General features: G+C 53.4%; 2 protein-coding genes across 5 annotated transcripts; both read right to left on the bottom strand.

Annotated features, from left to right (window-relative positions):
• Positions 1-4,836: 4,836 nt before the first annotated feature.
• SPEF1 (sperm flagellar 1) lies at positions 4,837-9,322 on the bottom strand. 4 transcript variants are annotated; one of them, XM_069548077.1, is made up of 8 exons: positions 8,106-9,322; positions 6,971-7,082; positions 6,466-6,622; positions 6,248-6,287; positions 6,040-6,100; positions 5,705-5,828; positions 5,503-5,606; positions 4,837-5,277 (listed from the first exon to the last, which is right to left on the bottom strand). In XM_069548077.1, the coding sequence occupies exons 1-8, from the start codon at positions 8,230-8,232 to the stop codon at positions 4,953-4,955; spliced, it is 1,050 nt and encodes a 349-aa protein (XP_069404178.1). In that variant the 5' UTR covers positions 8,233-9,322; the 3' UTR covers positions 4,837-4,952. The 4 variants fall into 4 exon arrangements, with proteins under 4 accessions (XP_069404178.1, XP_069404179.1, XP_069404180.1 ...); XM_069548078.1 differs by having other exon boundaries at positions 8,124-9,322; XM_069548079.1 differs by having other exon boundaries at positions 8,080-8,384.
• A 1,675-nt stretch (positions 9,323-10,997) lies between these two features.
• CENPB (centromere protein B) lies at positions 10,998-13,886 on the bottom strand. Its single transcript, XM_069548075.1, has one exon. It carries the CDS (start codon positions 13,619-13,621, stop codon positions 11,822-11,824), a length of 1,800 nt encoding a protein of 599 aa, XP_069404176.1. The 5' UTR covers positions 13,622-13,886; the 3' UTR covers positions 10,998-11,821.
• Positions 13,887-15,114: the final 1,228 nt, after the last annotated feature.

The raw sequence follows: 15,114 nt of genomic DNA, 5'->3' as shown, positions 1-15,114 counted from the left end.
AAGGGGCGTTCCTTGGGTTCTGCCCCCTGGAGTGGCCATAAGGTGGGGCTCAGAGTTAGGTGGGGCACCTGAAGGTTGACTTTTCCCCTAGGCTTCCAAGCCCGCCTGGCCGTTGATACGGGTATCGCTGGGTCCTGTCCTGGAGCAGAAGAACCCTCCATTCTCGCTCTGCGATCTCTGGTTTCGGCATCTTCCTCTTCCGTCTCATCTCCCTGCCTCGGAGGAATGCCCCCTTGAGGATCTGAGACACATCTTGGGCGCCCGGCTGGCCCTGAAATGCATCAGAACAAAGAAGGCCTCACGGGGTGGGGGTTGGGAGAACCTCTGCAGGCGCCTGCGGGGACCACAGCCTCTGCTGTCTCTATGGAGGCAGTCGCAATGTCAGAAGGATGCGCCTAGCTCTGCGTCCCAGGGTGCGCACCTGCACAGAACCTTCGGAGCAGAAACGTAGCCGTCGGATCTTTAAGGGTTCTAGCCACTGCTCCGCCTACATGTCCTTGAACAAACAACACCCCCCTCCGCATTTCGCTGGCTGGATCAGGGTCCCTAAAGTACCCGAGGGGATTGAACCCTTCTAACAGCATAACTAGGAGAGAGATGGTATGGGCGGCTGAAGGCCAGCTTTTCAGAAAGACCGCGGTCACTGCCTCTGGGGAACCTCCAAGGCTCCTACCCTCTGCTGGATCCCTGTGACCCCTAACCTATCTTCTGGTCCCTGGTTAACACATTGTTGACAGATCTTCCTGAGCTATCATTTCCAGTGAATCCTACCCTGCTTCAAAGCGCTCAGTGCTCTGGGAGTGTCCAGAAAAACCTCAAACTTCTTAGCGTCATTTTGGGTGAAACGTGAACCCTCTGGTGTTTGAGATGACCGTCATCAGGAGATTTCCACATTCTGATCTCAGCCCATCTACTCTTGCCAGATGCTTTCTCTTTACCCAACCCCACCAGTCCATGTGCCCCACTTGTCCCGCCTTCAGTTGCAGTCCTATGTCTGTTCTTCAAGGTAGCAGACAATGTGTAAGCTATAGATATTTTGTTTAGTCCATATGTGCTGGTGATGGAATGAAACACCAACACTGCAGAGTGGTTTGAATCTTTATATTTTAACACTTGCTTCTTACAGCTGCTTTATTTTATATCCCTTGCACAACCCCCTACAGGGCAAGCTGCCAAGCACTATGATTCAGAGACTATACAGTGCGCAGGCGCAGGGCGAGATAACCTTTACCTTGACTTATTTACTGCTGCTAAGACTTTGTTTTGGGGAACTTCCTTATCAACTTAGAATCCGTTTTGTCCCTGGGTCTGTTCCTTTTGAGGAATCAGAGAAACATCCTTGTGTGCAAGAAATGTTCTTTTCCCATGGGAACAAACAGGATTCTTAGCTGAACATCTCGTTTGCAAGAATGTTCAGCCCTGGTTGAGAGTCTTGTTTGCAAGCACTTCTCAACCTTCCTTATACCTAGTTCCCTACACATATGGGCTTTAAAAAATTCTAATTCAGACTTCCCTGGTGGTGCAGTGGTTAAGAACCCACCTGCCAATGCAGGGGACACAGTTCGATTCCTGGTCTGGGAAGATTCCACATGCCTCAAGGCAACTGAGCCTGGGCCACAGCTACTGAGCCTGGGTGCTGCAACTACTGAAGCCCCCACACCTAGAGCCCGTGCTGCTCCGCAACAACAGAAGCCACTGCACTGAGAAACCCTTGCACCACTAGTAGCCCCTGCTCAGGGCAACTAAAAGCCTACACACAGGAGGGAAGACCCAATGCAGCCATACATTAATTAAAAAAAAACTAAACTCTTGAAAAAAAGTCTAATTCTTCCTCCTTCTCTGCTTCCTCTTCCTCTTATTGACTGAACAACATGGATTCAATTCTAGCCTGGCACCAAAGGCTGACACCTCGATTTACCATAGTCCTCACCAGTCCCTATTTCCTGACATTTATTTTACCTCTGGGTCTATGTAGACATCTGAATTTATGATCCCCTCCTTACACTACCTTCCCTCCTCTCATAGGCAAAACTACCCTCCCTTCAAGACCAGGTTAAGGCCTTCCTGTTTTATATTTTTCTAGTCAGCTTCTGAAAATCATCCCTGGTATGGACTCTTTCAGACATATAGACTAACACCTAACTGTATAATTTCTTTTCTTTCCCTTGGGACTTTTAATTGTCACCTCCTTTCAATAACTATTTACTAAGTGTATGTGACTAGCAAGTTACTGTGCAAGGCTCTGGAATTAAAGGCACTTACAGTTTAGGGTGGGAAATAAAAGACAAAAAGAACTGTGATCTCCTGTCCCTGCCAAACATTCCTCACATTCCCAGGCACTAGGCAGTCTGGCTAACTGGCCAGTTGGGAGGACCTGCAATACAGAGCTTTCCATATCTGGGGATATTACACGCTCCCAGGGAAGGCCCCAAAACCACGGTGCAAGTGCAGATGGTTCCAGAAAGCCTCCAGGAGGAAATGAGACTCTTCATGCCAGGAGGAAGTCAGGGTAGAAGGTACCCAACTGCCCCCCCTCAAAGTCCAACAGCCTGTGTACCAAGAATAGGGTGAGCCAGCAAGGGAGGATTTATGAGCAACTCCAGGTTAGGAGAACAGATTGAGCATATGTAAAGCATCCACTCCAGCTTCAAACACATGGTTTTCTGGACTCCATTATTTTTTTTTTTTCCTTTTTCTTCCTTTTTTGGCTGTACAGCCCAGCTTGTGGGATCTTGGTTCCCCCAAGCAGGGGCTGAAGCTGCACCCTTGTCAGTGAAAACCTGGAGTCCTAACCACTGGGCTGCCAGGGAATTCCTTGGACTTCATTCTTTTTAATAAAAATTAAACAATATAACCTCATTGGAAAACTGCTTGGCAGTATCTAATAGAGCTGATAAATGCCAACCCTGTGACCCACCAATTCCACTCTTAATTACACATCAAAAGACATGCATACAGATCTTTGTGGCAGCATCATTTGTAATAGCCCCCAACTGGAAACCACCCATTTGTCCATCAACAATAGAATAAGTCTTCTGCTTTCTCTCAGAAATAACACTATTCTCGACTTTATCCTTTCATTGTTTCTTCATCTTCATGGTCATGAGCTTCTAAATGGCTCCCAGTTATCCCTGCCTCTTGATTTTCACACCTATGTGTACCTCTCCCCTTGAAAGTGGGCTGGACTTAATGAATTATTTATTTTGCTGCCTTGGATCTTAGATGCAGCCCATAGGATCTTTGTTGCAGAGTACGGGCTCTCTATTTGTGGCACCCAGGCTTAGTTGCTCTGCAGCTTGTGGGCTCCTTCCCTGACCAGGGATTGAACCTGAGTCCCCTGCATTGAAAGGTGGATTCTTAACCACTGGACCACCAGGGAAGTCAGTCTAATGATTTTTAATAAATGGACTACCACAAATGTGATGGATGTCACTTCTGCGATTACATTAGATAAGATTATAACTTCCCTCTTGCTAACAGACTCCATTAACTCCCTTGTTGGCTTTGATAAAGTAAGCTATCATACTGGGGATGGTCACATGGCAAGGAAATGCGGGCAGCCACCAGTCAATAGCCAGCAAAAAACAAATCCTCAGTCTGTCAGCCCACAAAGAACTTAACTGTCGACAACCAACTGAACTCAGAAGTCAATCTTTCCCCAGTTTTCAGATGAGATGGTAGCTCTGGCCAACACTTTGACTGCAGCCTTGTGAAAAACCCTGAACCAGAGGCTCCAACTAAGCCATGCCTGGACTCTTCACTCACAGAAAATATGAGGTAATAAATGTGTGCTGTTCAAGTCACTAAGTTTGTAATGGGAGAATTAATAGGAGTTCTTTTCAGTTCTGCTATTACAAGGAGTGTTGATATGAACATCGCAGTACACATGTCACAAAACACAGGAACTTAAGTTTTCCCTGGATATGCTGAATATGCTGGATATGCTGGATATGGAGAAGACTTTTGAGAGTCCCTTGTGCTGCAAGGAGATCAAACCAGTCAATCCTAAAGGAAATCAACCCTGAATATTCATTGGGAGGACTGATGCTGAAGCTGAAGCTCCAATACTTTGGCTACCTGGTGTGAAGAACTGACTCACTGGAAAAGACCCCGATGCTGGGAAAGATTGAAGGCAGGAGGAGAAGGGGATGACAGAGGATGAGAGGTTGGATGGGATCACCGACTTGATGGACATGAGTTTGAGCAAGCTCCAGGAGTTATGGATGGACAGGGAGGCCTGGTGTGCTACAGTCCATGGGGTCACAAAGAGTCAGACACGACTGAGCAACTGAACTGAAGTGATGCTGAATATATACCTAGGAATAGAATTGTGGGGTCTCAGGATATTCAAATCTTCAATGTTACTGGCAGTGTAATGATCAAAGTTAAGGTCACACCAGGGCCATGGTATCTTGGTCAGGGTTGGGAGTCAAGCTTGGTCTTGGTCCACAGAACTTGGGGTCAGTCTGTGGGCAGGGTCAGAAGTCATACACATTTAGGGGTGAGTCCATAAGCAAGGTTGAGGGTGACTCTGTGGCTACATTTGGGAAGAATCGGAAGCCTGGATTTGTGCTTGGGTTTGGGCAATGTTGGAAGACAGCGTAAGTCTGGGGGTCAGTCTAAGGCCTGACTTAGTTAAGAGTTAGACTTCTAAGAGAAGTCAGGCAGTCCTAGTGCACAAAACCAACCTCCTACCAAGAAGTGGCCACTGCAGGGTCCAGCTCCCCAAGAGTTGAGCCCCAGCCTGGGCCCACAAGGCTCTTTCACTTAAGGGGTGGGGATAACACAAGGGGGACAGGAACTCACTTCCCTCAGAGAACAGAAAGCAGGCACAGGAAGGATACCATAACTTTAATGGGAACAACTCAGCTCCACATCCCCCAAACATTCTCAACATATGCTGTGGGAGGGGAGGGCAACTGGAAGGCACAGTCTATGGCTGAGCTCACACCTCACCCCTTCCTCTTCAGCTGCTGTGTTCTCCAGCCTTCAGCTGGGTCCCAGGTGAGTGCCCAGGAAGGGCAAGGAAGCCCCTCAGCTGTCTTGGACAGCCTCCCCTTTGACCCATGGTACAGAGAACTAGCCTGGATGTAGACACTGCTGTCACCAGAGCTGGGTGGGGACCCGGTTCTAGGGGTGTGGACCAAGCTAGAGGACCACCCCCTAGGGCCCAGCACTGGGAGCACCAAGGCAGAGTCCCTGGTGTCAAGCACTGATTTGGGGTGCATGCCAGGTCTCTGCATGTGGCTTCTGGGTTCTGGAAAGCGGTCCATTCTCCTGACCCAGATGGAGTGGAAGGAGTGGCTCAGTTCCTGGGCTCCGCTTGGAAGGTTCCTGTCCCACTGCCCCCCCAAGCTCACTCACACCCCAAGGGGGCGCTTGTGTCCCAGGAGGCTCACTGGAGCAACTGGCTCCGCCCGCCCATTCGTCTGCCCTTCGAGGTGGGTGCGTCAGTTGCTACATCTGGGCTCTGGCGGATAAGGGGGCATCTCTCAGGCTCACCGCTGCTTACGCTCTGCCTGCTGGAGCCTCCGGGAGAGGTCTTCTATGCGCACGTTCTTGAGCTGGAGCAAGTGCTCCAAGCGTCTCACCTTCATCTGCAGGACCTAGGCCAAGCCACACAGAAGTCAAGCCCAGTGGCCTGCTGCCCCCTGCCCATCTTCCCAGGCCTCAATTCCCCGGCTCCCTCCCAGTGCGCCTTCACCTGCACGGTCTCCTGCGAGGCCAACAGCTCCTGCTCCTTTTCAGCGATCTGGAGGACGAAGCTCGGGTCGCTCTGCAGCGCCTGGCTGTCCCCTGGAGGCCGGGGCACAGGCAGTCGGCCCTCCCTGGGGTGAGAGGCAGCTTAGCTGAGGCTTGGATCTCAGACCCCACCATCACCCTTTCAGTGTCGCTCAACCAAGCCTTCCCTCTCTCCCACTGTCCCTGAAATCCCTTCATCCCTGACTTCCCTACCTTTCCAGATGCAACCCTCACCCTCCCCTCCCAGGTAGAGAGAATATCAGGCTTGGTAAGGTCAGGAGCTCCCAGCTTCCTTACCTGAGTTGCCCCCGTCCCTGGGGGTCTGGGACACCTTCCCCTCGGGCCTTCTGGGACAAACCTGAGACAAGGCAAGTATAGGAATAACCCTGAAGGAGTCCTATTTTCCTGTCTTGCCCCTCCCCATAGTTCCACCCCTTCCCCCGCGGGAAGGAAGGACAGGAGAAAAGCTCTTCCTGGAAGGGAAGGCAAGTAAAGGCTACCTTACCCACATCTATGTAGTCAGTGCCATCCTGGGGAGCCAGCTCCTGTAAGAACCACCCAGAGTCTGCAGTGAACTTGGGCTGCCCACTCCCAAGGACATCCCTCCCGCTGTGGGCTCCCTTTAGCCAGGCACCCTTCTCCCACACTTGTCACTGAGGCAGAGCTTTCTGCTGCCTGGGAAACTCCACTAGAACAGTGCAAGAAGCTGGAGTAAGGAGGCACCTGTAAGGAGCCGATGCCCTGCTTCCTACGTCTCTGACGCTCCTCCAGGCGCTGCCTCAGTGGAATGAGCACCAGCTCCACCACACCTGGGGCACACTGTGCTATCTTGCGCATCACGTCCTCTGGTACAGAGAAGTTCAGTTTGTTCAGCACCTTCCTGGGGGTAGACACAGGGATGGTGGACTGATTCCTGGGTGGATGATGTGAGGGGTTGGGGGAAGGAAGGAGATGCAGCAGTGGTAGCCCTTCAGTGCACAGCCCTGGGGGAACGGAAGGGCACCCAACCTGAGCCCAGAGCATGTATGTCTCAAGGATCCTTGTCACCTCCTCCAGAGAAGAGTCCCTTGATATTGTTACCAGATAGATTCTGTCTGCATTGTCCTCCCCACCCCAGCCACCAGCCTGGACTGTGGAGACCATAGGAGATAGAAGGGCTGGGCAACCCTTCCTCGGATCCTAGGCTAGGGGCTAGAGATCCCACTAGTGTGCCCAGGTATTCTGTTACCTGTTCAGGTGACTCCAGTTGCTCAGTTTCTGCTGGAGAGAGTTGGCAGGGACATAATTGTGCATCTCCACCATCTTGGGGAAGTAAAACTTGATGACCTCTGCTACCAGGACTGAGAGAGAGGAGGTGGGAGCAGACATGGAAGGTGTAGAGATGGGTAAGGAAGAAGGAAGAGGGAGAAGGAATGGGTGGGGTGGGAGAATCAGGGGTGGCAGAGTGGTGGGGCCAAGAGAAGAGGTAGAAATGTGGAAAGGGGAAGGATATATGGAGGGGAGGTAAGAGACCAAGAACAGTGATCAGCCAGAGACAGATTCTCCAGAGGAGCTTCATCTCTTTGCCATTAACTCAGGGCATCTGAAAACTAAGGTCTCTAGTCCCCTATTAGAGAATGAGTCTCCAAGAAAACCTTCAGGAGGCTGGGGCCTCATCCTAGGAATTGACATAAATACACACACACACACACACAATGATACAGAGATGTAGAAACACACACAGACACATAGGGCCATCACCAGAGTCCCAAGAGACAGTTACCAACACACATATACATGGAAACACAAAGTGTCACATATGTATCAATATACACACAGGGAAATGCATACTTCTGTCATTAAAATCCCAGGAGAGGGTCTTCAACACACAGACACCTAAACAATCACAAAGAAACACATGCACACAACACCCCCATTCTTACATATAGGACAGAACATATCAACTTGCATATGAACAAACACATGCTCAGACTCCCACAAGACATATAAAATTCAGGAATAAGCACGTGCACACACACACACAGATGCACAAATACACATCTTAGTCATTAAATTCCAGGGAAGGAGTCATAGACAAATACACAGACACAACACACCCCACACACATAAACATGAACATAAACACAGAACATGTATACATAAATATGGACATACACATGTTCACATTCCCACAGATGCACACGTCCACAATTGAAATCTCAGGAGATAGTTGGACACCCCCACATCTAACCCCTCTGCCACAAGCACACAAACACCAAGAGACATGTATTCACATAGACCCTGTACACACGTACATACAGGACAGAAGGCGTTGACACAAAGACATGCAGGACATACCCAGGCGTGCGTGCGGACACACTTACACACGTTGGAGCACACACCTCCATCACTGAAGTCCCGGGACAGATTTCGCTTGGGCCGGGACAGAGGGATGTTGTCTACCCACAGATACAGTTGGTGCAGTGCTTCCTCATCCACGCTGCCCGCCATTGGCGCCCTCGGAAAGGTCAAGCCGTTCCAGTTGTATAGCGTCCAGGGCCAACCTCATGAGCCCTCAAGACCCTCTTCTCTCGCCACTGCTGCGACCCAGATCCGCCGCCGCGTCTCTAACCCAGACTCACGTCCCAGCTGGGAGCGGCCATATTGTTTTCTGAAACCATGGCAACCGAAACTGACTCGCCGGGGAGCAGGGACTTCTGGGAGTTGTAGTCCCCACCCCGCCGCTACCCCTTTCAGGCCTCACTTTGAAAAGGCGGTTTCTCTTCCCCGCCTCCCAAGAAACCACTTCTGCCAAATGCTGACCAGACACTGGCCCACTCTGGGAACTGCCGAAGACAACCAGGCCTCCAGAATCCTTGCATCAGTGTCTTCAGAACAAGGATCCCCGTCAGGGTCCTTTAGCAATTAGTCCCAAGTGAAGGCAGCAGCCCAGTGTTTTGTCAGCTTTATCTGGGGGTCCATTGTTAGTCACCAGCTGGTTCACATCTGGACTGTGGAAGGCTGTGTGACAGTCCTTGCCAGGTCCCTCCTTAAAGCTCTGTGCTCATAGGGCCATCTCCATACCACTGCCCCTTACACCCCCACCCCCAGTAGTGTCCTGGTGGGGCATTTAACATGTAACCCAGATTCCCAGGGAGAGAACCAGACCTCAAGATCAGTGTCTTTGCAGGTCATTTAAACCCTTAACCCTTTTTCTTTCTTCATCAAATGGATATGGTTCTCATCTATTTGTCCCAAAGGAGTAATAGGGAGAATGGGAAGGATATTTACAGATCTGTATTTTGGGACTGGCGGAACAGGAGTTAGTTGTAAGAACGGGAGCTTCAGCTCCTGTAGACACTTCTACACCGTTCATCTCCAAGAGCTATTATTCTACAAGTTAGAAACTGAGTCAGTAACCAGCTCCTTTAGGAAAACAGGGCTAGGAATGTCTTAGTGAAGGGACACTTAAATCAGCCTGGGGAAGAGAGCTTGCTTCTGCCACAGACTAGTGATTTGGCTTTGGGCACTTTTCTGTACATGTTTTCTCATGGTTTTACCTACCTCATACGGGTTTCTTTTCTAAAGAATATTTTATTTATTTGGACGTGTCGGGTCTTAGTTGCAGCCTGGGGGGGATCTTCTATCTTCGTTGAGGCAAGCAGGATCTTTAGTTGCAGCATGAAACTTAGTTGCAGCCTGTAGGATCTAGTTCCCTGACCAGAGACCTGCTCTTAGCCACTGGACCACCAGGGAAGTAAGTCCCCTCACAGGAGCTTTGTGAGTATTTAAAGTGTTTAGCACAGAGCCTGGCACACAGGAAGAGCCCTATTCATGTTGATTGGTGTTATCATTAAAGACATGATCTCAGTTCCAGCAAGAGGCATTCTTGTTGGCAGCAGACAAATGGAGGAATTTGCCTTGTTGGTATTTGAGGTGAGGGACTTGGATGGGCCAGTGGCACCTAGGGAGAAGGCTACTGCTCCCGCCCATTTACTCCAGAACAGGCGAGGGGGTAGACTGGGCTTCTTTTTCTCATCCTCCAGACCTCAGATGGGGACTAGACGTGGGCCAGGGTGGGGATGAGAATCCCAGGTGCTTTTTGCTCTCACTTAGTTCTGAAGCCTTCAAGGCCTGGAAGGAATCCCTGAGTGCCAGAGGTGTGGAAGGGAAAGTGTGGAACAGCCCTCCACCTTCTGGTTTAAAAAGATGATGTGGATAAGTGCCCCCCACCCCCCACATTCCAGGGTGGAGAGAGGAGGAACTGCAACGAGGTGGGGGCAGGGAAACAGAGGGGTGATGTGCCAGCCTCAGGCAAGGTGGGAAAACCGGTTTGGGGCCCAGAGCTGCCAGCCTGCTCAAGCTTAGGCCCTCCCCTCACTGGAACCACTGGGGCCTGAGGGCCTCAGTGAGGAAGGGCCTGGGAGGGGTGAGAAAAGGCAGGTAGGATCAGCAGAGCAGGCTGTCTTACCTGTGGATGGGGGGCCCTCTAGAGGGTACCACACAGGGAGTGGTTGACATCCTCAACCTCTTCAGGGTGCAAAGTGTCCCCAGCAATTTCACCTCTACCCTGCCACTGTTTCCAAGGATAGCCACCAGGACTGGAGATGCCAAACACTGAAAGGTGTAGACGACTCCCCTCTTAAGGCACCATACAAGGGATACCCCTGCAACTCCAACCTGGACCACAGGAGCTGCCCCCAACATTCTTTTCTTTCTGCCCTCCTGCCCCTCTCCTGCAAGGATCTTCTTATGGGCCTTGATAAGCCTAGTTCCCAGGCACCTAGCTTAACTTGGCCCTCCAGGGACTGTTGGCTCCCTCCCTTCTATCCTAGCCAACTGACCCAAAGCTTCTAAGTACTGCAAGGCCCAGCTTCCTCAAACCCACCCCCAGGCATTGGTGCATTGAAGATCCCTCCTGCCCCCAAGCCTGTGCTCACTCAGTCATGTCCGCCTCTTTGCAACTCTATGGACTGCAGCATGACAGGCTCCCCTGTCCATGGGATTCTCCTGGCAAGAATACTGGAGTGGGGTGCCATTGCCTCTTCCAGGGGATCTTCTCGACCCAGGGATTGAACCCAACTCTAAGTCTCCTGCACTTAAGGAGGCAGGCAGATTAGGCAACGTTTAAATACAGATGTTGTCCCTCACCCTGGTCAGGGCCTGGGCTATAGCCACTCTCTCAACATTTGTCCCACCAGAGCAAGGATCAAACGGAACAGGGAAACGAAGTGTCCCCAAGACAGACGCAAGCCCAGACCATGAAGGATGCACCCTTGGCTGTTAAAACGTCCACTCCCACAAAAGGGGGGCAGACAGATTTATTGAATTCAGACTGGGAAAGGAGCAGCTGGATGGCTGGACTCTGGGCCCAGCCCCAGGCCCCCTGCCCAGGATAGGGCCCTGCCAGAGAGGGAGGAGAGGCATGGGGCCTGCAGCTGCCCACAAGGGAAGTGCCCATTATCACTCCTCTGGAGGGCCTCTTGAGAACCTCCAATCTGAAAGAAAATCAAGGGCCAAAGTAACATGGACTGGGCCAGAGGAAGGGGTTGGGAAGTGGGGAAGCAGGCTGAGGCAGGCCTAGGAGCCTGTGGTTAGACTGTGCTTCTCAAGGTGGCCTGGGGACAGGGATGTGGGGCTGCCAGCCTTGTGGGGTCCTAGGCTGGACTTTTCTCTGGAGCCCTTCCCAGAATGGCTTTGGGGTCCCCCCCACCACCAAAGACCTGGTGTGGATGGCAGAGGGGAGAGGCACTCTCTGGCCAGGAGCTTCCAGGGTCCATCCCTGGCTGCTACTGTGGCCTAGTCCACTGATGGCACGGTGTGGTAGCACCGGACAGCTCCCCATCCTCCCCACCTAGTCCCCCATGCCCAGGGGCAACTGGGGAGGAAAGAGGATTCTGAAAAAGAGGCAAAAAGCAGGCAGTGAGGCTGATGCCAGCCCCAGGCCCTACAGAGGTGACTGGGCCTGTCACAGGGCCAGGAGAATATCACTAAAGGATGTGGGGTTCCCCACTCTGGCTCCATCCACAGCAGCTGCCCAGAGAGTCCTCTGCCCTGGTGCTGCCACATCCAGGTCAGGGGCATGGCTAAGCTCAGTGGTTCAGCTTTGATGTCCAAGACCCCTAACTCCTGCCTGCCTGGCATGGTTCTTTCTGGTCACGTGAACCAGATCATGTTCCAAGTGGAGGATGTGGCTTTGCACACGGTCATCAATGGGGAAGGAGGTGAGGTACCTCTTGACCATAGCAAAGTAAGCCATGGCTTCCCCGAAGCTGGGTACAGGCACCTCATCATCCTCCTCCTCATCATCTTCATCATCTTCATCCTCATCATCATCTTCCTCTTCTTCCTCACTGTCTGACTCAGAGTCCTCCTCACCTTCCAGGAAATGGAGGGTAGGGCACTGGGCCTCCTCCTGGGCACCATAACCTCCGAAGCTGCCACCAGCCTCCACTACACCCTGGGCCCAGTCCTCAGCCTCCAAGCCCTCAGAGGAGCTCTCTTCCTCCTCTTCCTCTTCCTCTTCCTCACTGTCATCAACATCACCCTCCTCTTCTACCTCCTCTTCCTCCCCAAGCTCCTCTCCTTCCCCCGCTTCCTCCTCCTCCTCACCATCTTCCTCCTCCTCCTCCTCCCCTTCACCCTCCTCTTCCTCTTCTTCCTCCTCCTCCTCCTCCTCTTCCTCTCCCTCACTCTTGAGGGCAGTAGTGATGGTAGCATTAGGGCCACCCCCAAAGCCAGCCTCACGAAAGCAGGCAGCTATGTCCGAAGGTTCCACAGCCTGCCAAGCCGCAGCAACGAAGTGCAGGGCCTCCATGAGGCCCAGCTGCAGGCCTGAGCGATCCTGGCCCTCTAGCGCTGCCATGGCCTTGAGCAGCATAGCCTGGCGGTAGTGGCCCTTCACCTGTTGGACCACGCCACGCTCCAGCGGCTGCACGGTGCCTGGTGGGAAGAAGGCCAGCTGCACATGCCGCAGGCCCGAGGTATCCAGGGACTGGGCAGCCAGGCGGCCAGCCAGCAGCAGGACTCGGCGAGATTCTGCAGCCATGCGGGTGTCCAGGGCCTTCAGGTACTTGGCCAGAGCCTGGGTGGTGACACCACCCTTAGAGTTGGCGGTATAGTCACAGGGCAGGCCAGCTTGGCCTGCACGGGGTTTGGCCGACTTGCCAGCCACAAGTGGGGGCAGCTTCTCACTACCATCGGCGTTGGCACACAGCAGGACACTCAGGCGCTGGGTGGCCCTGCGTGCCCGTCCATCACTGCCACACAGCCCCGCCGCTTGGTCGGGCAGGAAGTCGTACCACAGACTGGTCTCAGTGGCGCTGAACACGTCCTGGGAAGCGTAGCCCTCGGCCACCGACGGTGGCTGCTCCTCCCGAGCGCGCCAGCCCGTGGTACCCCCACCGCTGCCCTCCGAGGGCACTGCGGGAGGGCTGGCGGGCGCCGCTGGGGTCCGGGGGGCAGCGCTGCGCGACCTGGCGCGGGCCACCCCGCTGCAGGACACTACCCCGTGGCGCCGGCGGAAGCGGTCCAGCCAGCCGTTGGAGGCAGTGAAATCGTCCATGCCCAGCTCCTCGGCTATACGCAGCGCCTTCTCCTTGAGGATGATGCCCTTGACCGGCAGGCCAGCGGCGCGGATTTGCTGGAACCAGGCGATGAGCAGCCCCTCGAGCTTGTCGTAAGGGGACAGTTTGTTGGTCTTGCGACAGGTGGAGGCTACACCGTACTTGCGCTCCGACGCCAGGATGGCGCGCTTGTTCTTCAGGATGGTGCTCAACGTGGACGGTGGGATGTTGAAGCGCCGCGCGATCTCGCCCTTGCGCAGGTCCGGGTTCTCCTCTACCTCCTGGATGATCCGTGACTTCTCCCGGAACGTCAGCTGCCGCCGCTTGGGGCCCATCCCGGCGCGCCCCCCGCCCCGGGGCCCGGCGCCACCGCCGCCACCCCGGGGCGGGGGGCCCGGGCCCGCGGCGGGGGGCACCTGGCGGCCTCTCCCGCGCGCCCCGCCCGAGACAAAGCGGCTCGCGGGGCGGCGGGCGGGGCGGCGACCCGGCCTGGCCGGGGGCACCTTCGGGGGCGCCGGCGGGCGCGGCGCCGGGCGGTGGGCGGCAGGCGGCAGGCGCGGGCGCGGGCGCGGGCGGGCGGCGCGGGAGCTGAAGACAGGAAGTGTCGCGGCGCGGGGAGCGGGGAGCCGGGAGCGCGGCGAGCAGGGCGGAGCGGGCGGAGCGGGATCTCGCGGGAAGCGCGGGGACGCCGGGCACCGCCTCCAGCCCTCCGCGCCCACCCCTCTCCCCGCCGCCCGGGACAGACCGCGCGGGGGCGCTTCGGCCTGCCGGAAAGGCCAGCGCTGTGGGGTCTGGTGACCCACTGGCTGCCGTGAGGGCCGCGGCTGTGTGCCCGGCCTTTGCGCCGGGTGGGCAGAGATTTGCAGTTTACAAAGAATAACAACTGTATTTTGTCTTTTTTTGTTTTATTAAGGTAGAAATAGCCCGCCTTTTTTTTTTTTTCGGAAACTGAAAAATAATGGAAACTAAAAAAGCACCTTTCATCCCAACACCTGGAGAGATGCACAGCTCACGGTTGGATACCTTTTCTTCCAGTCTCATCTCTAGGCACATGTAGTTTTCTTTTAAAAAATTTATCGCATAAAATGAATCGTAGGCATATATTGGCATCTCCTGTTGCTTTTTTGTTGTTCAGTCATTGAGTCGCTCAGCCCTTTGCGACCGCATGGACTGCAGCACACCAGGCTTCCCTGGTCCTTCACTGTCTCCCCCGAGTTTGCTCAAACTTATGTCCATCGAGTCGGTGATGCCATCCAACCATCTTCTCCTCTGTCTTCCCCCTGCTCCTGCCTTCATCTTTCCCAGCATCAGGGTCTTTTCCAATGAGTCAGCTCTTTGCATCAGGTAGCCAAAGTATTGGAGCTTCAGATTTGGCATCATTCATTTAACTTCCAATGAATATTCAGGGTTGATTTCCTTTAGGATTGACTGGTTTGATCTTGCAGTCCAAGGGACTCTCTTAAGAGTCTTCTCCAAGGCCACCATACCAAAGCATCAGTTCTTTTGCACTAACCCTTCTTTATGGTCCAACTGTCACATCTGTGCATGACTACTGGAAAAAACCATAGCTTTGACTATACACATCTTTGTCAGCAAAGTCACTGCTTTTTAAGACGCTTGAAGAGTCTTTGTCTCTGCTTTTTAATACACTGTCTAGGTTTGTCATAGCTTGCCTTCCAAGGAGCAAGTGTCTTAATTTCACGGCTGCAGTCACCATCTGCAGTGATTTTGGAGCCTAAGAAAATAAAGTCTATCACTGTTCCACTGTTACCCCATCCAGTTGCCGTGAAGTGATGGGACCTGATGCCATGATTTTTGTTTTTTGAAT

Source organism: Ovis canadensis, chromosome 13 (assembly GCF_042477335.2).
Source record: "Ovis canadensis isolate MfBH-ARS-UI-01 breed Bighorn chromosome 13, ARS-UI_OviCan_v2, whole genome shotgun sequence".
Taxonomy (NCBI): domain Eukaryota; kingdom Metazoa; phylum Chordata; class Mammalia; order Artiodactyla; family Bovidae; genus Ovis; species Ovis canadensis.
Note: the sequence above shows the minus strand (reverse complement) of the source record. Positions and strands in the feature narration are given on the sequence as shown.

Excerpts from the sequence above, each read along its gene's own strand:
- CENPB (XM_069548075.1), bottom strand. The coding sequence starts at position 13,621 with ATGGGCCCCAAGCGGCGGCAGCTGACGTTCCGGGAGAAGTCACGGATC.
- SPEF1 (XM_069548077.1), bottom strand. The coding sequence starts at position 8,232 with ATGGCGGGCAGCGTGGATGAGGAAGCACTGCACCAACTGTATCTGTGG. Across the intron at positions 5,829-6,039 it reads CAGGGACGGGGGCAACTCAG|GGAGGGCCGACTGCCTGTGC; the intron begins GTAAGGAAGCTG and ends CTCTCACCCCAG. Across the intron at positions 5,607-5,704 it reads CCTCGCAGGAGACCGTGCAG|GTCCTGCAGATGAAGGTGAG; the intron begins GTGAAGGCGCAC and ends GGCTTGGCCTAG.